The following is a 21,040-nucleotide window of genomic DNA, read 5'->3' as shown; positions in this document are numbered from 1 at the left end:
TATACATGGACGAATCAACCCACAGGTTAAACAATGCTGGAGTGGGCTGCCACATCGGAGGTCTATGTGTTAACAATATGAGCTTCGCAGATGATATGGTTCTAATGGCACTTTCAATACGTGGATTAAGAATTCTCCTGAAAATCTGAAGAATTTGCTCACGAAACCAAAATGATCTATAATGCGAAAAAAACAGCACTGTTGGTCATAAAACACGGGAAAGGCTAAAAAAACATTCCCCCCGTCTTTTTGAATAGTGAGATTCTGAAAACAGTAGAAACCACAAAATATCTAGGACATGTCATCAACAACAAGTTAACGGATGATGAAGATATTGACAGGCAGAGGCGTGTACTGAGTATAAAATGTATCATGCTCAGTAGAAGATTTCAGCTCTGTAGTCCACGAGTGAAAAGGACGCTCTTTTTAGCCCTTCGCACCACCCTGTACACATACGTGCTCTGTGCTAATTTCATGAAAAGAACAATGGAAAGGCTTCGGGTGCAATATAACAACGCTTACCGATTGATGTTCGGACTCCCCAGGCACTGCAGTGCCTCCTCGATGTTTACAGAAGGGCGAGTTCCAGGATTCACAGCTCTGTTAAGAACCAGGATTGCAGGACTGAGGGGAAGTATAAACCATTCCAGAAACATTTTTATCATAGAATTCCGTCTGACTTCAGGATCGAGCATTGAAGACCATTGGAGAAAGATACTTGCTCCCACAATCTTAGATATCGATGGATTCCCGTGCTTCTCTGCTTTAATTACATTTTTAATTTAATTTAAATTTCTTTTTATTTATTTATTATTATTTATTTATTTTACTATATGTAAATTATATCTGTACTTATATCCTCTATGGGATGTGTGGGATTGCACTAACCTACCCACATCCTGGAATAAAGAAATTATTATTATTATTAATGGGCGCAAGTTCCATACAATAAGGTTGAAACAAAATTTATCATTATAGTAAACCAATTTGAAAGCAAAATATAAAGGAATTAATGCATAATGTAAAATCTCGCGTATTCGCGTTGATCGCCAACCCGCGGAACGTCTCACTAAATCCCATCTCATTCTGTCAGCAAATTCAAAACACCTGTTCATCAGTGTCGTCAGATATAAGGCGACCACACCAAATATTAAAAATAACGGGGTACTTGATTATCGCGTTACATATTTTCATCAAATTTGACAGATTACCCTGTAATACACAATCTGTAGAACATTGTGTAAAGGTTGTGACTCAAGCATCTTAGAAAAGGTGTCGTAAGAAGAAAAGGGAAGGCCTTATTACTACTACCATACACTTAAGTAAAAAAATATAAAAATTAATTTCATACTGGAATTTATCACATTTATTAATTTATGATTTCTGTAATAAAGAGTGTTATTCTTAATGTTGTGAATTATTTTTAATTGTGAGTACCTAAACTGTTTTACTAAACATTTAAATTATAAATATTTCCTCGCATATTACATTGGAAAAAACTGTTTTTTAAACAATTTTACATCGCTTGCGGGAACCTAAAGATAAAACACCAACAAAAATCAGTGGCACGTATTGAAATAAAACCACATTGTAGCGGCATACATGCAGCAGCTAGGAGAGTAGGTAAGGAGCTATATATTAAGTATGCCTATTCTCGAGGAAGACTGGCATGTCTCTACCATTACTCGTGTAAACAAGGCTGCACTTTAGAATCTAACCAATAAACCACACACATTAGAATTTTCAGTCCAGTCTTCCTCCCTTCTCGACAATGGAAGCCATATTTAAGATAGATTTGACCTGGAGACGGAGATAAGAGAAACATACACATTAAATGGTAATGTTGCCAAATTTTCCGCTCAAGCACACAATTTAAAAAAAATAAACCAGACTTTAACTTAATAACTAATGGAAACAACTTTTTAAGTCGGGGGTAACGAAATAGGTTTTTTGGTTGTTGGTTTGGGTTATTTTAATAAAACTTTCAAACTAAACTTTGATTGAGAAAAAATGGAACAAACATCTCCGCCGACATAACAGTTGTTTCATAAAGTAATTAAGTTGAAACAAAGTGCTATTTTAATTTTTTTTGCGTATTATTAATTTGATAGATATGATTGTAAGCGCGCTATATTTTCGTGGCTTAGCCTATTTCAGCATATTGCTCTCCATACATTCCCATTGGTAGTGTATGGCGAGCGATATGCTAAAATAGACCAAAACATGATGCTTATAGCGCAATGTGTCGCCTACCTAATGAGAGAGGCGGATTTCGACAACTTTATCAATTTATTTTCCAATCAATTTAAATGAATCGCACGAACGCGGACCACGTACGATCCCAAATTGTTATAGATATTAATTATTATTTTTTTTGATAAATTAATGTTTTTAAGACAAGATTTTATTTATGCATAGCACAAAGGATAACAATTATTTTTATAAGCAATAATTTGTCTCAACGCCATCTAGTGAGAGAGTTAGCACTTACAATGCCTTTCTCATATAAAATAAAGTTGGTTGTTCTCAGGTGAAAAAAAAATGTAACAAGCAGTAATTGTTGAATGAAACACTAGCATATATTAAATAATTTCGCGGGTAAGAGATAAGCCTCCATAGCTCAGTGGTCAGAGCTTTCGACCGGAAATCGAATGGACACGGGTTCGAGTCCCGTTGGCGTCATGAATTTTTTTATCAGGAGATTTTTTCAATGTGGATGAGTGTTTCAGGCGAACAATTATTGCTTATAAAAATAATTGTTATAGATATATTATGAAGGTATTTTTTTCTGATAAAACAATGGCTTGAAATTACTTTCCGCTCCAATATTGTAAAACAATGCATTTGATTTTTTTCTGGCTTGCCGAGAAATACTATTCTGCTTTCTCATTTGTCTTACAACTTCCGCAAATAACAATAAAACTTACTCGAGTAGGTTAACTTTAAAGTTATACAAGTACATATTCATTTCTTAAAACATTTTAAAATTTATTAGAAAATTTTAGTTTACGTCGGAAACGCTTCAGTAATTCTTCTTAGTAAGAGCAAAATTATAACATTTGTTTTTAAATTTATTGTTAAAAGTTTGTAATTGCCTTGTTCTATGGTACATATTGCATACATGACAAAAGATTTTTAATCTACCACATTTTCGACTACTATAATACGGGCATGTACCTAGTATGGTAGCTGTAGAAAACAAAAAACTGTATTCAAAAAAAATTTTATAAATAAAGCAAACCAGAAAAAAATCTTAAATGAATAAAATAGCACCGGACAAATTTTTCGAAAATTCATTTTCATAATACCATAACAGTTAATAACAATAAAAATGAATTGTTGTTTAGCAATAAAACAAATGTTTGCACTTACGAAATGCACTCAGTTTTCCTATTTCTAGGAAATATGCACACTAAAATCCAGCTTTTGCTATTAGACTGAAATTTAATTTAAATAATTAAATTTATGTCTAAAATAAACTCTTCTGTAGTACGTCAGACCCTGTCACTAAGTTTTTAAGAAAAGAAGTTAAGTCGGAACCCGCTGCTAGTATTAACTCTATCCGCCTGATTGCTAATCGAGTATCCCACCTATTATGGTAGTTACATTGGACCTCTTTGCATAATTATGTTTCGACCACCGCGCTGCAGAGGTGCTCAAAGGTGCTCAGGCGAGGAATTCATAAGAATGATTATGTTGCAAATAATTTGACAGAATTACAATTGCTTAATTAAACAAGTTACTTACCATAAAACCATTTGAATTCCGATTATTTTTGCCATGTATGTACCTACGAGGGAAATAAAAAAGTCTGTTTGCTGAGTTCATGGTCACATTACGGACGAACAAATAAACTCCTGCATGTTTTATGTTTACAGTGAGTATTCTAATGATATTAAAAAAGTATCATCATATAACTGTAGAGAACAAAATGGTTAATGATATCATTTTTTGTGTAATACACCCACAAAATTATGTTCATTCAGAAAAATCAAGTTTGCTCTCTTTTAGTGTATGTATGTATGTACATATAGAGATGTACCTGTATGGCTAATGATACAAGCAACAATATTTGTGAAAGTGTTGCTAGAAAAACATTTATCGATAAGCATTTGATCTGAAATAAGAAAGGATACAAGAATGAGCAGTAATAATAATATTTGGCTAGTTTATATAGCGCCGTTTTCGCAAAACATTACCTAAAGCTATAAATTATTTTATGACCCCTGCATCCCACTTGAAGTCCCTAAAAACCTTCTGGATGGAAGGAGAAAGTCTCCTTCGATTACCTCTCACTCCAGAAGATAGGTGAAACATAAGTGGGAAGTTCCCATCTCACGGTGCAGATCACCGAACATGTTGTCAACGAATGCCCGCTCCATTAATTGATTGATAAGGTCCACAGAGCAACGGTTGAGGCCCTAGACTGGCCCGCAGACCCCTCTGACCCCCCCACCAAATTGTACGAATAAATGCTCTATGACTTGCACCTTGTGTTTTGAAATCACTTCCTAAGAAATTATAGCCTGTTTTTGTATTAACAGTGTTGATTTTAGGCCTTCTTTGAACTGGCTATATTGCTTGTTTACAGAAATAGTATATTGTCCTCCACGCTAGGAGTTCGCTTGCGTTGTATGTATAAATGTGTATAATATTGTAAAGTATTGAAAACTCTGGGTGCTCTTCTAGAGAGAAGATGACAAGTGGGCCGTCACAGATATAGGTAAGTTTTTAGATTCTCACGGCCAAAAGCATTTTTGTTGTTTGTTTTTGGGGTGTTATGCCGTGTTGCGCTAACTCCTTCTTTAACCGACGTTTCGGACAGCGTTGCAGTGTCCATCATCAGGGCAGATCCGGTAGATCCCAAGATGTAGAGATGTAGAAGATCACAGATATAGTTGGGTCTCCGTCCTCCGTCCGTAACAGGCCTGTCGGAGGCCCGAGGCCATTGAAGTAGCCCAGGGAGAGAGCAAGAGGAGGATGGGATCACGATCCTAATAGGACAAGGGGAAGGAGATGTATTTACGTATGTGTGTTTGCAACATACATAGGTATTGAAGTCACATCTAACATAAAAAAATATTTATTTAGAATAAACGGCAATTATTTATTTAGAAGTAAACAAAACAAAAGAAAATTAAATGTACATTAGCACAAAATAAGTGAATTCAATGAAGAAGAAAAACAAACAAAATCTTCATTTATTCATTTTTGTTTTTTGTTTTGTGTGTTATAACACCCCAAAAACAAACAACAAAAATGCTTTTGGCCGTGAGAATCTAAAAACTTACCTTTATTTATTCATGTTCGTGATTGCATAAAACGGTTATGTACCATTATCAAAGGTTTCTATAAATGGAGAAATCATAAAAAAGTGGAAGAAATTAAATATCTAGGTGTTATTATAGACTCAAAATTGAACTTCTCAAAAAATGCAGACTATACAATTAAAAAAATTGCAAAAAAAATATCATTTCTTGGTAGAATCAGAAACAAAGTAAATAAAGAAACATGCCAGATAATATACAATACAATTATATCACCACACTTTAATTACTGTTCAAGTATTCTTTTTCTCTGCAATAAAGAGAAAATGAAAAAAATGCAAATACTGCAAAATAAAGCAATGCGAATAATATTAAGCGCAACATATACACTCGGATAAGAGACATGTTAAAGGAGCTGAATATTTTGACGGTGAAGCAAACTGTGTATTTGAATGTACTTATTTTTATACATAAAATTAACTTAGAGATGATGTCTAAGGAACTGAAAAGAAAAATAAATTACAATAACGAGATACACGGACACGGGACGAGAAATTCTAAGCAAATTAGATTGCCAACAAGAAAAAAAACAAGCACCCAAAAATCTCTGATGTACCAGGCCGTTCAACTCTATAACAAAATCCCGAAGGAAATTGCTGTGATAGAAAATATTAATAAGTTCAAAAATGAATTAAGAAAATATGTCTATCTCAATTATTAATGTTTCTTTTTTTTGTGACTTTAGTGAAATATTTAAAGAAAGATTATGTTTGCCAAACAATGTACATGTTTATATGTTTATAAAACTATTAGCACACACGAAGATGTGAGCTAACTTAAGATTAATAAATAAAATAAAATAAATAAATTATATTAAGGAGAAGATTACAAATTTGAGGTACAACTAAGTTGTAAGTATTAAAGGTCGTGGGGGCAGTTTTACTACTTTTTGACAAACAACATATGTCTGGAAGTGACTTTAAACATCTCGATGGTAAATGCAGAATAGTTAAGCAGTTGAGTCGCTCTTGATTATATATGATAGGCAGAAGTCCGTTTTCGGAGTATAAAAAAGTGCACGGGATCTCCCGCGAGTATACTTGTTAGTCTCATATGAGATAATCTCTTTCAATATAAGTGGATAAAGTATAGTTTAAAAAAAGTTTTGCCTTAAAATTTGTATGCATTGGCTTTGTTAAAATATGCACTGATATATTGTTTAAATAGTACAGCTTTATATCTCAACAGAAGCACATTAAAACATCAGCTGCATTAGGAAAGAGCATAACGTGTAACATAATATATTAAAACGGATGTTTTTTTTTCACGATGATTGATGACAAGAAGTCAGGTCTAAGGTTAGAATCTTGCAGCGGGTTGAAAATGTACAGTGAAAAAAAACTATGGCTTCAATATATAATAATTATTATTCTAGAGGACTATATTACAATATTAGACCGGTCAGTGTGTCATGGTGTCTGGTTCCCACCCAGACGTCGCGAAATCCTCCATCACGACACGAGCAACAATTTCCCCTAATAAATGGATGAATGATGGTAGTAGGAGATTTTCTAAGATTGGCAAGGTAATTCGTAACCCGGGAATGATTGTCTTTATTTTTAAAGTTAAAGTTGAAAATAATGAATTATTTCTTTCATCATCTTGCGTCAATATGTAAATACTGAATCTTGAGAATCATGATTAGTCATTTACACTTGACGAGTTACCCAATATGAACGTACATAAAACTTGGTAAATTATAATCTATTCCTGGCGATAAAAAAATTATGATGACGGTGATTATTTATCATGGAATAATAATAGTAGTTAATACCACACCAGGGCTGCTCAAACTCTTTTACGACCGCTTTAAAGTGTTCGGTGTAACACGCCGACTGACTGACAATGTTGTAACGTCCATAAATCTCTGTTCCTGGATAATTTATGAAAACTGTTTGAAAACATTACTTTTTTTTTCATTTTCTATTATTGTTTTCGGTTATTTTTGTGTTTTTTTAAATTTAAAAGCAAACAAACAGTCATTCATATATTTAGCATAAACAGCAATTATTTACAATATTAGACCAATAATGTTCCATTAATTCTAGTCGTTGATTCAATATTTGCACCTATAATATATTTATAAATGACAAAGAAATATAAAGAATAAACATTCAAAGGAATTACAAAATGTTATAAAAACAATTTTAAAGACAGTTAGTAGTAATACAATTTGGAAATGATTATAATAAAAACACTAAAATAAACTAAGATTTTAGGATTATTTCACAAAAAAAAAAAAAAAATTAAGTTATCAGTTTAGTAAGTCGCATTTTACATGTTTTCAAGTTACACTTGTAAATGTCTACATCTCGTAAGGTTATGTATATATTTTGCATTTGTAAATTATGTACCTACACCATATTATTATTTTTAATACAATCTGCAATTTAAAAACTGGTTTCTGTTCTTTTCTTATTATTATATACGCTTCAATGCAACCTTTTGTACGTACATTTATTACGTTTATTTCTTTAAAAAAAAAGATTTCTAAATCTTGATATTTTTTTGTTCTCTGTATCATTCACTAAATCACGTAAAAGCCTTTCACTGATAGTTAATAAATATTTTGTTGGTAAATGTTGGATAACTTATTATCGTGATTTAATTTTGGAGTAGAATGTCACGTTTGCGCTGTGAAGCAAATATTTTTTTATGTTGCGCTGTGCAAGGTATATACCTTAATTTAAAACTGCTTTTTGACAAAATAACCACGAATACCCCTCCACTAAGCTCTATAATTCACTTCTAACAAGAAAATAAACGAGCAATGCAAATGATTTCAAAAACAAACAAAAAAACTTGCAAAGAAATCAAAGAAGACGAATTACACATCATTTTGAAAAAAAGATCTGAAACAAATATTATTTAAATAAAACCTAGTCTGCCTCATGAATAATCTTTAAGCCTTATAATATTTTATTACGTTGTAATATAATATATGCTTATCAGTGGCGGTCGGTAATTTATTAGTGAGCTCTAGAGTGGTAAAATTGAAAAATACGACATCAATAATGTTTTTGTCGCCTTTTTTGGAAAATTTACGGCCCTGTTCTTCACCAAACTAGAAGAAACCTGAAAATATTTATAAAAAAAAATATTTTCAGCTGCAACAACGTCCATAGTGTTGTATCTTACCACACTAGCTCACACTGAAAAGACAAGAACCACCACTGATTAGTACATATTATTATATTATTATGTAATAACAAATGATAACGCTAAAAGATTATTCAAAGAAATTAAATTAAATTAAAATATTTATTTATTAAATTACAATATTTGAAGTTAGTATCTTCCGAAATAAAACTAGGAATATAATATATCTGGAAAAGGTCTTAAGATCACAACGGAAGAGAATACGAACTTACCAACTAGTTTAATTTCAAAATGGATGATAAAGTAATGTAATCAAATCTACAAGCTTTTCTTGTAAAAAAAAAACCTAACCTAACCGAACCGAACCAAACTAACAGAACCTTGGTAATTTTTTAAAAGAATTGTTGTAAACATGTATTTTTTAATAGTTTTGTACTATGATGTTGGTCACGGACCACCATTTGAGTAGCAGTGTAATCTTTAATCATCAGTCAGAACGTTGGTAGGTACTTCAATTATATCTTTAACCCTCCGCATCCTGATTGTATCCTTGAACTAAAACATATTGTTTTAATAACTGGTTACTATTTTGTGTGCAGATTGGGGACCAAATGAATACAACCCAGTGGATTGGTTAAAAATAAGATGGAAATAGTATCTAATGTACAGTTGGTTCATTTGTGGCCGAACACTAGCCACATTAGGCCCAGTTGTTTCGCAAAAATTTGGGTGTGACAAACTCATCAAATGGAGCATTCAGTGGCAATTTGTTTTTGTTAAGTTGAAAGGTTCCAGTTAAATGCCCATTCTTAGTCCGTTTTAGCTTTTGAAAAAATCAGCAGAAGAGGACAAATGTCATGTTTTTAAGCTTGTGAGCTTATTACAATTTTATGGAAAGCTTAAACGCACCTAGAACCAGCGTTTAACGGGGACCTCCATTAAATAATACGTCAAGAGAGTTGAGAGGAATAGAGTTAACTTGCTCGAGGAAGCAATGGGTTAAACCAGTTTCAAGAGTTGCATCAAACCGAATAAATACGTTCAGAGTTAACGGTTGGTTCACATTCATGTTCAGTTCTAGAAGCAGCTAGGAACAGCTAGTAGCAGGTATGAATACTGTTTGATTAGATAACTTTTAATTATTACAGTATTATTATTAAATGTAAAAAATATTTTTTTTTATATTTTTGTTAACATTTTTATACAAAAAAAAACAGAATTTTCAAAGATTGTCTGAAAACTAATCAATTTTACATTTTTACATTTGTCGTAATTGTTAGCATAAATATAGCTGCGTCAATCCATGTTCCCCAACAAGTTATGGAGGTAACTGAAGTTTTGGAATCTTGTCTTTGTAACATTGAATGCCTGTTTGAGGTTTTAGAAATACCTTTTGTATAGTTAATAATATTACAAGGTCATTCACCAAGGAAAATTACACCTTTAGTGGAGAAATGCAAATATTGCACAAATCACGTAAAAAATGCAATCTTTTAAGAAGTAAACGCACACTGAAATTATTTCTCTAACTGTAAAAAATAGTAATAATAATATCATGTTTATCCTGACGAAGAAACCATTTGTTTTGGAAGCATGATGATCCTTTTTGATTTTATAGTGTATTTACAAAGTTAAATTAAATTAAAATAATGCCACAAAAAGATTTTATGAGTTTATTTATTATACTGTTATACGTGGTGGAATTATATATTATTAAAATAGAAAATAAAACATTTTTCAAACTAAATATAAAATATAAACAAGTGGAAATAAGTTAAAAAATGTTTTATTTTCTATTTTAACCACAAGAAGATACTGCAATTATTGAAGAAAAGTTTTTAAAAATGCATTTAAAATCACAACCCTACAATTTTTTTACTTCTACTAACTTACCATTATGTAGAATCACCTCCCGAAGATTGTGCACTTTACCCCCAGTTAATCATGTTCGTTTTTTATTTCTACTAACTTACCATTATGTAGAATCACCTCCCGAAGATTGTGCACTTTACCCCCAGTAAATCATGTCCGTTTTTTACTTCTACTAACTTACCATTATGTAGAATCACTTCCCGAAGATTGTGCACTTTACCCCCAGTTAACTTACTTCTACTAACTTAACATTATGTAGAATCACCTCCCGAAGATTGTGCACTTTACCCCCAGTTAATCATGTCCGTTTTTTACTTCTACTAACTTACCATTATGTAGAATCACCTCCCGAAGATTGTGCACTTTACCCCCAGTTAATCATGTTCGTTTTTTATTTCTACTAACTTACCATTATGTAGAATCACCTCCCGAAGATTGTGCACTTTACCCTTAGTTAATCATGTCCGTTTTTTACTTCTACTAACTTACCATTATGTAGAATCACCTCCCAAAGATTGTGCACTTTACCCCCAGTTAATCATGTCCCTTTTTTACTTCTACTAACTTACCATTATGTAGAATCACTTCCCGAAGATTGTCCACTTTACCCCCAGTTAATCATGTCCCTTTTTTACTTCTACTAACTAACCATTATGAAGAATCACCTCCCGAAGATTGTGCACTTTACCCCCAGTTAATCATGTCCGTTTTTTACTTCTACTAACTTAACATTATGTAGAATCACCTCCCGAAGATTGTGCACTTTACCCCCAGTTAATCATGTCCGTTTTTTACTTCTACTAACTTACCATTATGTAGAATCACCTCCCGAAGATTGTGCACTTTACCCCCAGTTAATCATGTTCGTTTTTTATTTCTACTAACTTACCATTATGTAGAATCACCTCCTGAAGATTGTGCACTTTACCCCCAGTTAATCATGTCCGTTTTTTACTTCTACTAACTTACCATTATGTAGAATCACCTCCCAAAGATTGTGCACTTTACCCCCAGTTAATCATGTCCCTTTTTTACTTCTACTAAATTACCATTATGTAGAATCACTTCCCAAAGATTGTGCACTTTACCCCCAGTTAATCATGTCCTTTTTTTACTTCTACTAACTTACCGTTATGTAGAATCACCTCCCGAAGATTGTGCACTTTACCCCCAGTTAATCATGTCCGTTTTTTACTTCTACTAACCCACCACTATGTAGAATCACCTCCCGAAGATTGTGCACTTTACTCCCAGTTAATCATGTCCGTTTTTTACTTCTACTAACTTACCATTATGTAGAATCACCTTCCGAAGATTGTGCACTTTACCCCCAGTTAATCATGTCCGTTTTTTACTTCTACTAACTTACCATTATGTAGAATCACCTCCCAAAGATTGTGCACTTTACCCCCAGTTAATCATGTCCCTTTTTTACTTCTACTAAATTACCATTATGTAGAATCACTTCCCAAAGATTGTGCACTTTACCCCCAGTTAATCATGTCCTTTTTTTACTTCTACTAACTTACCGTTATGTAGAATCACCTCCCGAAGATTGTGCACTTTACCCCCAGTTAATCATGTCCGTTTTTTACTTCTACTAACCCACCACTATGTAGAATCACCTCCCGAAGATTGTGCACTTTACTCCCAGTTAATCATGTCCGTTTTTTACTTCTACTAACTTACCATTATGTAGAATCACCTTCCGAAGATTGTGCACTTTACCCCCAGTTAATCATGTTCGTTTTTTATTTCTACTAACTTACCATTATGTAGAATCACCTCCCAAAGATTGTGCACTTTACCCCCAGTTAATCATGTCCCTTTTTTACTTCTACTAACTTACCATTATGTAGAATCACTTCCCGAAGATTGTGCACTTTACCCCCAGTTAATCATGTCCTTTTTTTACTTCTACTAACTTACCATTATGTAGAATCACCTCCCGAAGATTGTACACTTTACCCCCAGTTAATCACGTCCGTTTTTTACTTCTACTAACTTACCATTATGTAGAATCACTACCCGAAGATTGTGCACTTTACCCCCAGTTAATCACGTCCGTTTTTTACTTCTACTAACTTACCATTATGTAGAATTACCTCCCGAAGATTGTGCACATTACTCCCAGTTAATCATGTCCGTTTTTTACTTCTACTAACTTACCATTATGTAGAATCACCTCCCAAAGATTGTGCACTTTACCCCCAGTTAATCATGTCCGTTTTTTACTTCTACTAACTTACCACTATGTAGAATCACTTCCCGAAGATTGTGCACTTTACCCCCAGTTAATCATGTCCCTTTTTTACTTCTACTAACTTACCACTATGTAGAATCACTTCCCGAAGATTGTGCACTTTACCCCCAGTTAATCATGTCCCTTCCCCAATTACGCTGTATTATCAACCAATCAGAACATACAAATAAAAAAATAATTATTTAAAAAATATATATTTTATTTTATACAAAACATGTATTTATTTATTTATTATTTAACGCACATAAGGCTTTTACAAACATAACACATGTCGAAAAATTACCAAACCTTATACAGAAATATCATATCAGTACAGTAGATACCTAGATGTTATTTTACAAACATAATATATGTCAAAAACTTACAAACATCATACAGAAATACATGTCAGTACACACATATAATACGTATCAGTACAATATATACTTGTAATTTCACAAACATAAACAGACACTTGTTTATTGTTTTTTTATTTCGCAAACATAATACAGAAACATATCAGTTATATAAATAACTAATTATGTTTGCTTTGATGTACGATGGAGAGGTTTTAAATATATCGAAAGGGTCTGTATATATATTGACAGTTCGTTATGTGTGACCAAATATTACCTCATATATATTTTTTTTTAAATATGTAAAAAATGTAACTAATTTAATTTATATTACAATTAAAATAATCTTGAATTTCCAAGATGAAAACTGAGATATTTTGTTTCCACAGAATCATAATATTACTCATTTCAAGAAAATAAAAATAAAATTAAAGTGTAAATTTAATTGCAGATTCTATAGATACAATGGTGTTAGTGAAGGCATTTATTCCGCTGGTGCTGGCTGCGCTCCTGGGGGGTCGGGATGTTGCGGCGGAGTGGAGGTGGGGGGGCAAGGTTGCCGTGGTGACGGGGGCCAGCTCGGGCATCGGGGCCGCCACTGCACTGGCCCTGGCGGACAAAGGGGTTACTGTGGTGGGGCTCGCGCGCCGGGAAGACAAAATCAAGGTAAGGGACATTTGTGAGCTATTCAACTTCCATTGGCCTGAACCAGAAACTTTCTGTAACCAACCTATTGTCTCAAAATTCGGACTTTTGACTATTGATATATTGGCATACAGAGCGCCGGGCCAAAAAGGCCCATTTCTCTTTCATAATGAATTTATAATGATGGTTGTTGGAAAAATATTATATATAATTATTTGCAAGATAACATGGCTGCAATATGGGGAGATTGGTCTTTAAGAAAGATCTGTTTGGGTTTCTTATGTCTGGTACATACGTATTCAATGGACATGGTTAGGCGTTTTAAAAATGTTTTATCTTTTGGTTTGGAGAGTGATACAAAACTGCATTTATACAATATTATGATTTATAGATTTATGTTTATTGTATGTACAAAAATTTAATATAAAAATAACAAATCCTCCTGTATGACGACTGAAATAATCACATCTAATAGTGGTATAACCGGGAAATGTAATTTCGGAGTGGATAATTTCATCAGAAATTCATCGTGTCATTAAGCATTACCATATGTAGTCCATAATATTTCATTAATACTTCCACTTCCTCGTGATATGATAGTAGACCATAGACATATTTATAGCCTAAAAATGTTTAGGCTAAATATGGTTATATGATTTGTATTTACTCTAAAAAAATTATCGCCTTGTTTGCTTTTGGATTTGTTTGCGTGTGGTTAGATGAGATGGTTCTGAACGTAGAGAGCTGTCGGAGAGAAACAAACAGTCCCTTGTTATTCATTTTTTGGCTCTGCCAGGCCCCGTGCTTGACATTTAGGTCGCATACCATTATTGTGGGAAACGGGATGCCTAGGAGTTCATCAGGGCCGTAAAGGAGATGAATTTAATTGGACCATTGTTTAGGGTATTGATGACGATCGCGGTAGTTTCTGTGTTTTTGGCTGAGAGACAATTCACAAAATAGTGATCTATGGAATACTTTAAGACAAACGCGGTGCCACCGCCTGGTATGGTGCGTTAAGTTATGTAATTTGGATATTTAAGATTTACACAGCGTTTTAGGCAGGTCAAGGTATCAGGAATTGAATGATTTAATACTACCATCTGCATTCCAATATTCAGATTAGAGGTTTTCTGGATATTCTCTGTATTGATTGATTCTGTTTCAGAATAAAATCTTTTGGACAGGAAATATAATTTAGTAATATATATTAATGTGTTATTAAATAGATTACACCAAATCTGGTTTCGAAATGATAGTACAAAATTAATCAGTGTTTATAGCCATTTGACAGCTAACATTTTGTAAATATTTCATAGCCAAGTAAAATATTGAAATTTTTATTTGAAATAATTGACAGGCTTCTACAATGTCAATGTTTGACTTGAGAATTTTCATGGACAGTAGTGAATTGTGATCAAAACTTCTAAAACCTAGTGACATGTTCAAGGAGGAGAAATTGCATTTCTATGACTTTCTTGTTTATGATGTTCGATGATAACTCAACAAATTGACTGTGTTGAGCTGTCCGGATACCTTTAATAATACACATTTTATATATTTATGTTGTGTGGTCCCAGGAACTAGCGGCCAGGACCAATGGGACCATCCACGCAATGAAGTGCGACATGTTCAAAGAGGAGGAAATTGTTGAGGTCTTCAGAGCCATCGAGAAGAAGTTTGGAGGAGTGGATATCCTTGTTAACAACGCCGGCACTAGCATCACCTCCAACATGGTCGGTGAGCCTTCTTATATTTGAAGCCTTAATGCGAACAAGGGTTGCAGGAGTGAGGTAGAGGATCAATAATTTCACAAATATCTTCATCATGGAATCCCGTCAGAGTTCAGGTTCGAATATTGAACCAAATTGGAAAAAGATGATCCCGCCAATAATCTTCATTCTAATGGATCTATAACAACAAGGAACAGATGAATCGATGATGTTTACCTATTTACATTAATTTATATTTTTCTTATGCATAATACCATGCAATTTCTTCTTCTTTTTTTAATTCCAATTTATGTAATAACTTGTAAGTATAATATATATTTATGCCCTCTATGGTATGTTTGGTATCGCACCAACCTCCCCACAGTCCGGAATAAATATTATTATTATATTAGTGTAAAATTATTTAAGGTCTGAAACCAACAAGGCAGTAATGACAATTAATATTATAAAGGAAACCAACCCGACGAAGGCTCGCTGCCAAGACGCGCTAGTGTAGCATACTGCCATCAGAACAGTGGGAAATTTGAAGTGGGCTAATTTAATTAAAGTAAAATAATAAGAAATTAAATGTGTGATAAAAAAATATGAATGCAATGTTTATTAAGCTGGGGACTCGCTACCAGATAAAATTATAGTGCTCGAGTTTGAAGTACAGTTTTAAAATTCTTATTGCTGACTAGGTGTTTTCGAAACCGATTTCATAAGCTGAAATGTCAGACATTGAAGGTATTGTCTCTCTTCAGCTTACATAATGTCTGTTGTTTGATTCTAGATGGAAAGACATCAGATTGGACGACGGTGTTGAACTTGAATGTGATAGCGCTGAGCATCGCTACTCGGGAGGCCCTGAAGAGCATGAGGACTCGAGGAGATGATGGTCAGATCATCAATATCAACAGGTTCAACTTTCGACTTATTATCACCCTCATCAATAAAAATAATTCACAATGTTAAAATATTAAGGAAGAAATGATGAAGCATTCTTCACTTTGAGGCAAGAGGTTGCTGTATCAGATTCAGATTTAAAGATTGCCAGCAGTGCATTCTAGTTTTAAAATGTACTTAGTATTTAGTATAGGTGTAGCACATTGATTAGTTGGGGTACGGCAATTCATTTACTCCACTAAGACATATTTCTAAAATAATTGAATAAATAATAGTGCTCCGTCAACGTTCGCAAAAACATCTCGAGAATAAAAGACACGCATTCATCACTGAAAATCTCGGTTATTTTTTAGGTGACAAATCAAATAAGCAATAAATGTTGAATGAAACATACGGGTACACATTGAATTATTTGGCGGGTTTAGAATAAACCGACGTAGCGCAATGGTAGAGAATCTGACCGACAATCAGAAAGCTGCGGGTTCAATTTCCGTCAGCGGCATTTATTTTTTCAATTTATACAATATGGATGTTTCAGGCTTCTCATCCTTTGTGCTATGCATAAAAAATATTTATAAACATTAAAATATTTGAAAAAATATTAATATGTACTTCAAAAATTATTGTAAGGAACATATGAATAAATACATGTTATGTGTGAGTTTCAGCATTGTGGGCCACCAGATTCCTCGCCACCAGGGCTTTAATGCCGGTATCTACTCCCCCAGCAAGTACGCAGTCACCGCCCTCACGGAGACTGTGTCCCACGAGCTTTCTGTCCTCAACTCTAACATCAGAGTATCCGTAATACATGTTATGTGTGTGTTTCAGCATTGTGGGCCACCAGATTCCTCGCCACCAGGGCTTTAACGCCGGTATCTACTCCCCCAGCAAGTACATAGTCACCGCCCTCACGGAAACTGTGTACCACGAGCTCTCTGTCCTCAACTCTAACATCAAAGTGTCCGTAATACATGTTATGTGTGTGTTTCAGCATTGTGGGCCACCAGATCCCTCGCCACCAGGGCTTTTACGCCGGTATCTACTCCCCCAGCAAGTACGCAGTCACCGCCCTCACGGAGACTGTGTCCCACGAGCTCTCTGTCCTCAACTCTAACATCAGAGTATCCGTAATACATGTTATGTGTGTGTTTCAGCATTGTGGGCCACCAGATCCCTCGCCACCAGGGCTTTAACGCCGGTATCTACTCCCCCAGCAAGTACACAGTCACCGCCTTCACGTAAACTGTGTCCCACGAGCTCTCTGTCCTCAACTCTAACATCAGAGTGTCCGTAATACATGTTATGTGTGTGTTTCAGCATTGTGGGCCACCAGATCCCTCGCCACCAGGGCTTTAACGCCGGTATCTACTCCCCAAGCAAGTACGCAGTCACCGCCCTCACGGAAACTGTGTCCCACGAGCTCTCTGTCCTCAACTCTAACATCAGAGTGTCCGTAAGTTCATCAAATATCCACCGCTTCTCTCTTTCAATTCGCACAATTACATATTTAGGGAAACTGTGTCTTTTTAGAAGAAGGAAGAGAGTCAAGCCACCCATTATCACGCGGCACATGCCGAACATATTGTTTGGCGCGGGAGCATCTCCAAAGAAACCAATGACACTAGTTGTTCTGAGCAAATAGGGTTGATCTACCGATTGAACAAATACCGTTCCACTTTTTGTAAAATTACAAGCAACCCACCTACGAGTAGGTCAACAGGCGAATGCTCCTGTTTCATTTCATATAGAATAATTAAACATCGGGATACCAAAAAAAAAAAAAAAACTTACCATCGGGATACCAGTGCATAAAAGCGTCAAAGACAAATTAATGTCCGGGAATGTAGGTGACATTTATAGTTGCATATTTACAGTTATTATTGCCGTTGTTGCAGAGTGTTAGTCCCGGATTGGTGAAGACAGAACTGATACAGAAAGTGGCAGATGAATTCAAGGCTAACAACGTGACCCTGGCCCTCGCTGCCATGAACTTCATACAGCCGGCTGACATCGCTGACGGGATTGTGTACATTCTCAGCACCAGACCCAATGTTCAGGTACACTGTTCTACTCTTATTATCATTGTCATTAATTCTTTAGGAACACTTTATTTCAAATAAAATACTGTTTTTGAAAGCAGATAAAAGACTTTTTCAGATTTTTCCATTACAAATCGACAAATGCAAAATTTTTTAAATTTTTAACACAAATGTAAATAATGTTTTCAAAGTAGTTTATCGATTTTTTTCGTTTATACTGTAATAACTACTTTACACAAAACTAGAAAACATATTCAATTAGACAAAGGTATTATAAAAGTTATTGTCACTTCTTTTAACACAAAAATATTTAATACATTTTTTGCAAAATTTGACAAATAATTTACAAAAGCTAATTGTTGTTTCATAGAATTATTTCCATTTTTTGGAGGCATAGATTCTAACCATTGATGGTAATTTTTTTGTTCTCAAACTAAACGTGCAGCAATGTCTTTTTCTAAAACTGTTTAAATATTAATTTTCACCGTAATACAAAATGTGATAGCATAACTTTTATGATACCGTGTCAGGCTGGTATGTCTCCCAAAGACTTGACGAGTGTTTGTTGTCTTTGAATAATTTTAACTTCACTCCTGTGTTGGGGTTAATAATTTCACAAAATAATAAAAATAGCACAAAGATTATATATTAATAGAAAAATATTGTGATATTAACGTTTCTACGAATTGGGTACCTACAAATTTAATATAATTATATTTAAATTAATTCCAGCCAATTCATTACAGTTTAATGAAGTTAACATGTAGGATGCCATTATATACATTGATATTTAATTGAAAAAAAAAATATAATTAACTATTATTTTAAAAAGAGAGAAAAAAGAAATAGAAAAAAATTACATTATAAAAGGAAAAGTAAGAAAACATATACATTTACAACATAATTATGCCTCAATTTAAAAGGACAAAGATGAAAGAATATGTTGGAAATCCTCGGATAGCACAAATAATTTAACATTATTTTTAAATGTACACCAGAAATTTGACGACTTAATGTGATCTGGAAGGCTATTAAATAGAAGTGGAGCCTGGTACAAGTATTGTCTTTGTCCTAATGAGGATTTAGGGTGAATTGCCATAAAATTCAGTCCTGAGGGAATTCTTGTAGTAAAAATTTTTTGCGTTCTTTTCGCGGAACTTATATTGTTAAAAAAATCTGCAATCTGTTTCTGTGATAAATAGTTGTTTTAAATTTATGATTTTACATTCCTTATAAAGAAACTGTGTAGGATATCAAATTTTTTCTTTTACATAACTTTGAGAATCAGTTTTTGGGCAATATTAAGTGGTTTTATAACAGTCTTCAGGCAGGAACCCCAGCTCACTATACTATACGAAAGTAGACACTGAATTATAGCAAAATGAACTGTTTTTAATTTATCCTTGTCTGGTACATGTCTGAGATCTTTAAAAATATAGATAAGTCTGCTTATTTTATTTACCAACATTTGGAAATGATCATTCCACCTCAAAAATTTATTTATAGAATATCTACCATAATTGCCCAAGGAGTTTACAAAAGTTTTTCTTCATGTTAATCAATTTATTAAAATCTAAAATACTCTCAGAAATATAGGATATATATCAGAATAAATATATATAAGAACTATTTTAATTATTGTTATTTGTTTTTGGGGTGTTATGCCGTGTTGCTATCAGCAGATGTGTTATCAGATGCTATCAGATAACACATCTGCCCTGATGATGGACACTGCAATGCTGTCAAAAACGTTGGCTAAAGAAGGAGTTAGCGCAACACGGCATAACACCCCAAAAACAAATAATAAAAATACTTTTGGCCGTGAAAATCTTAAATCATATTTAACTATTTTTATATCTACCAGCATATATATATACTAAGAAATATGTAAAATAATATTTTGCTTACAATTTCAGATTGCTGAGCTAACCATTCAGCCCATTGGCAGCAAATTATGTTCCGGCTGAGTTCACACTTATTGAATACTTTTTAACAAATATGTAATTCTGGATAGGTTAAATTTTCCATTAAAATTATTAAACTGACGAAATAACGTAAGTTTTTTTCAGTAGAAGAGAGTTTTTTTGGAACCGACAATAAACCTTATCCCTATTTAAATTACTTCCAAAAGTTAAAGTTTTGGTCACACCACTCTTTATTCTATCCATTTTGCTCCAAGAAAATCTTTCTGTCAAAACACATATTATTATTTTGTACAAATTTAGAGAAAATCAAATTTAATAATGTTTTTATAAAGTTCTGCAAGTATTTTGGTGTTTATTATTGTGATAGCTGTTTCGGCGTTCATGGCCATTATAAAAACTGTAGTTATGCCACAATGAGTTAACAAATTTGTATTTTAAAATAACTAGATTTTCTAGATGAAATTAAATTTAAAAAAACTATTTTATCTTTATTACATATCTTCAGAAATGGTAAATTTTGTTATTATCTATTTTTGAAATAATTGTAAGCACAAACAAAGTGAAATAATTAATTCATCAACTGAGTTCATTGACGTATTACATTTCAAGTGAATTCTTATACATGTTTACCATTTAATTAAATATTCTCGGTAGAATGATATTGGAACATATTGTTATCCAGAGTGAGAATGTCTAAAATAAAAGGCTATGTAAATAGCCTGTTGGGGTTTTAAAAAGAAATCTCTTGACTATGAAACCAATTTATTGAACCTCAACTAAATTGGTTTCATAGTAAATACCTAAGTAAACAGCTACATCAATTAATATTTACACCATGGAATGCAATGTGGACATATTTTGTCATTCAAAAGTCTGACCATTTGTTAATTAAATTTCAATCACAGAAATTCACT

The 21,040-nt window shown here is 33.5% G+C and overlaps 1 protein-coding gene across 2 annotated transcripts; it reads left to right on the top strand.

The window, feature by feature from the left end:
* Positions 1 to 9,427: 9,427 nt before the first annotated feature.
* Positions 9,428 to 20,275, top strand: LOC149411411 (farnesol dehydrogenase-like). Of its 2 annotated transcripts, XM_089646988.1 has the most exons (7): positions 9,428 to 9,533; positions 13,348 to 13,562; positions 15,122 to 15,281; positions 16,047 to 16,173; positions 17,480 to 17,615; positions 18,058 to 18,219; positions 20,118 to 20,275. In XM_089646988.1, the coding sequence occupies exons 2-7, from the start codon at positions 13,362 to 13,364 to the stop codon at positions 20,166 to 20,168; spliced, it is 837 nt and encodes a 278-aa protein (XP_089503114.1). In that variant the 5' UTR covers positions 9,428 to 9,533; positions 13,348 to 13,361; the 3' UTR covers positions 20,169 to 20,275. The 2 variants fall into 2 exon arrangements, with proteins under 2 accessions (XP_089503114.1, XP_089503115.1); XM_089646989.1 differs by lacking the exons at positions 17,480 to 17,615; positions 18,058 to 18,219; positions 20,118 to 20,275 and adding an exon at positions 16,828 to 17,113.
* Positions 20,276 to 21,040: the final 765 nt, after the last annotated feature.

The sequence above is a fragment of the Hesperophylax consimilis genome, chromosome 25 (assembly GCF_061612785.1).
Source record: "Hesperophylax consimilis isolate HC1 chromosome 25, BYU_Hcon_1.0, whole genome shotgun sequence".
Classification (NCBI taxonomy): Eukaryota; Metazoa; Arthropoda; class Insecta; order Trichoptera; family Limnephilidae; genus Hesperophylax; species Hesperophylax consimilis.
The sequence above is the reverse complement of the archived record's forward strand: the minus strand, read 5'-3'. Positions and strand labels throughout refer to the sequence as shown.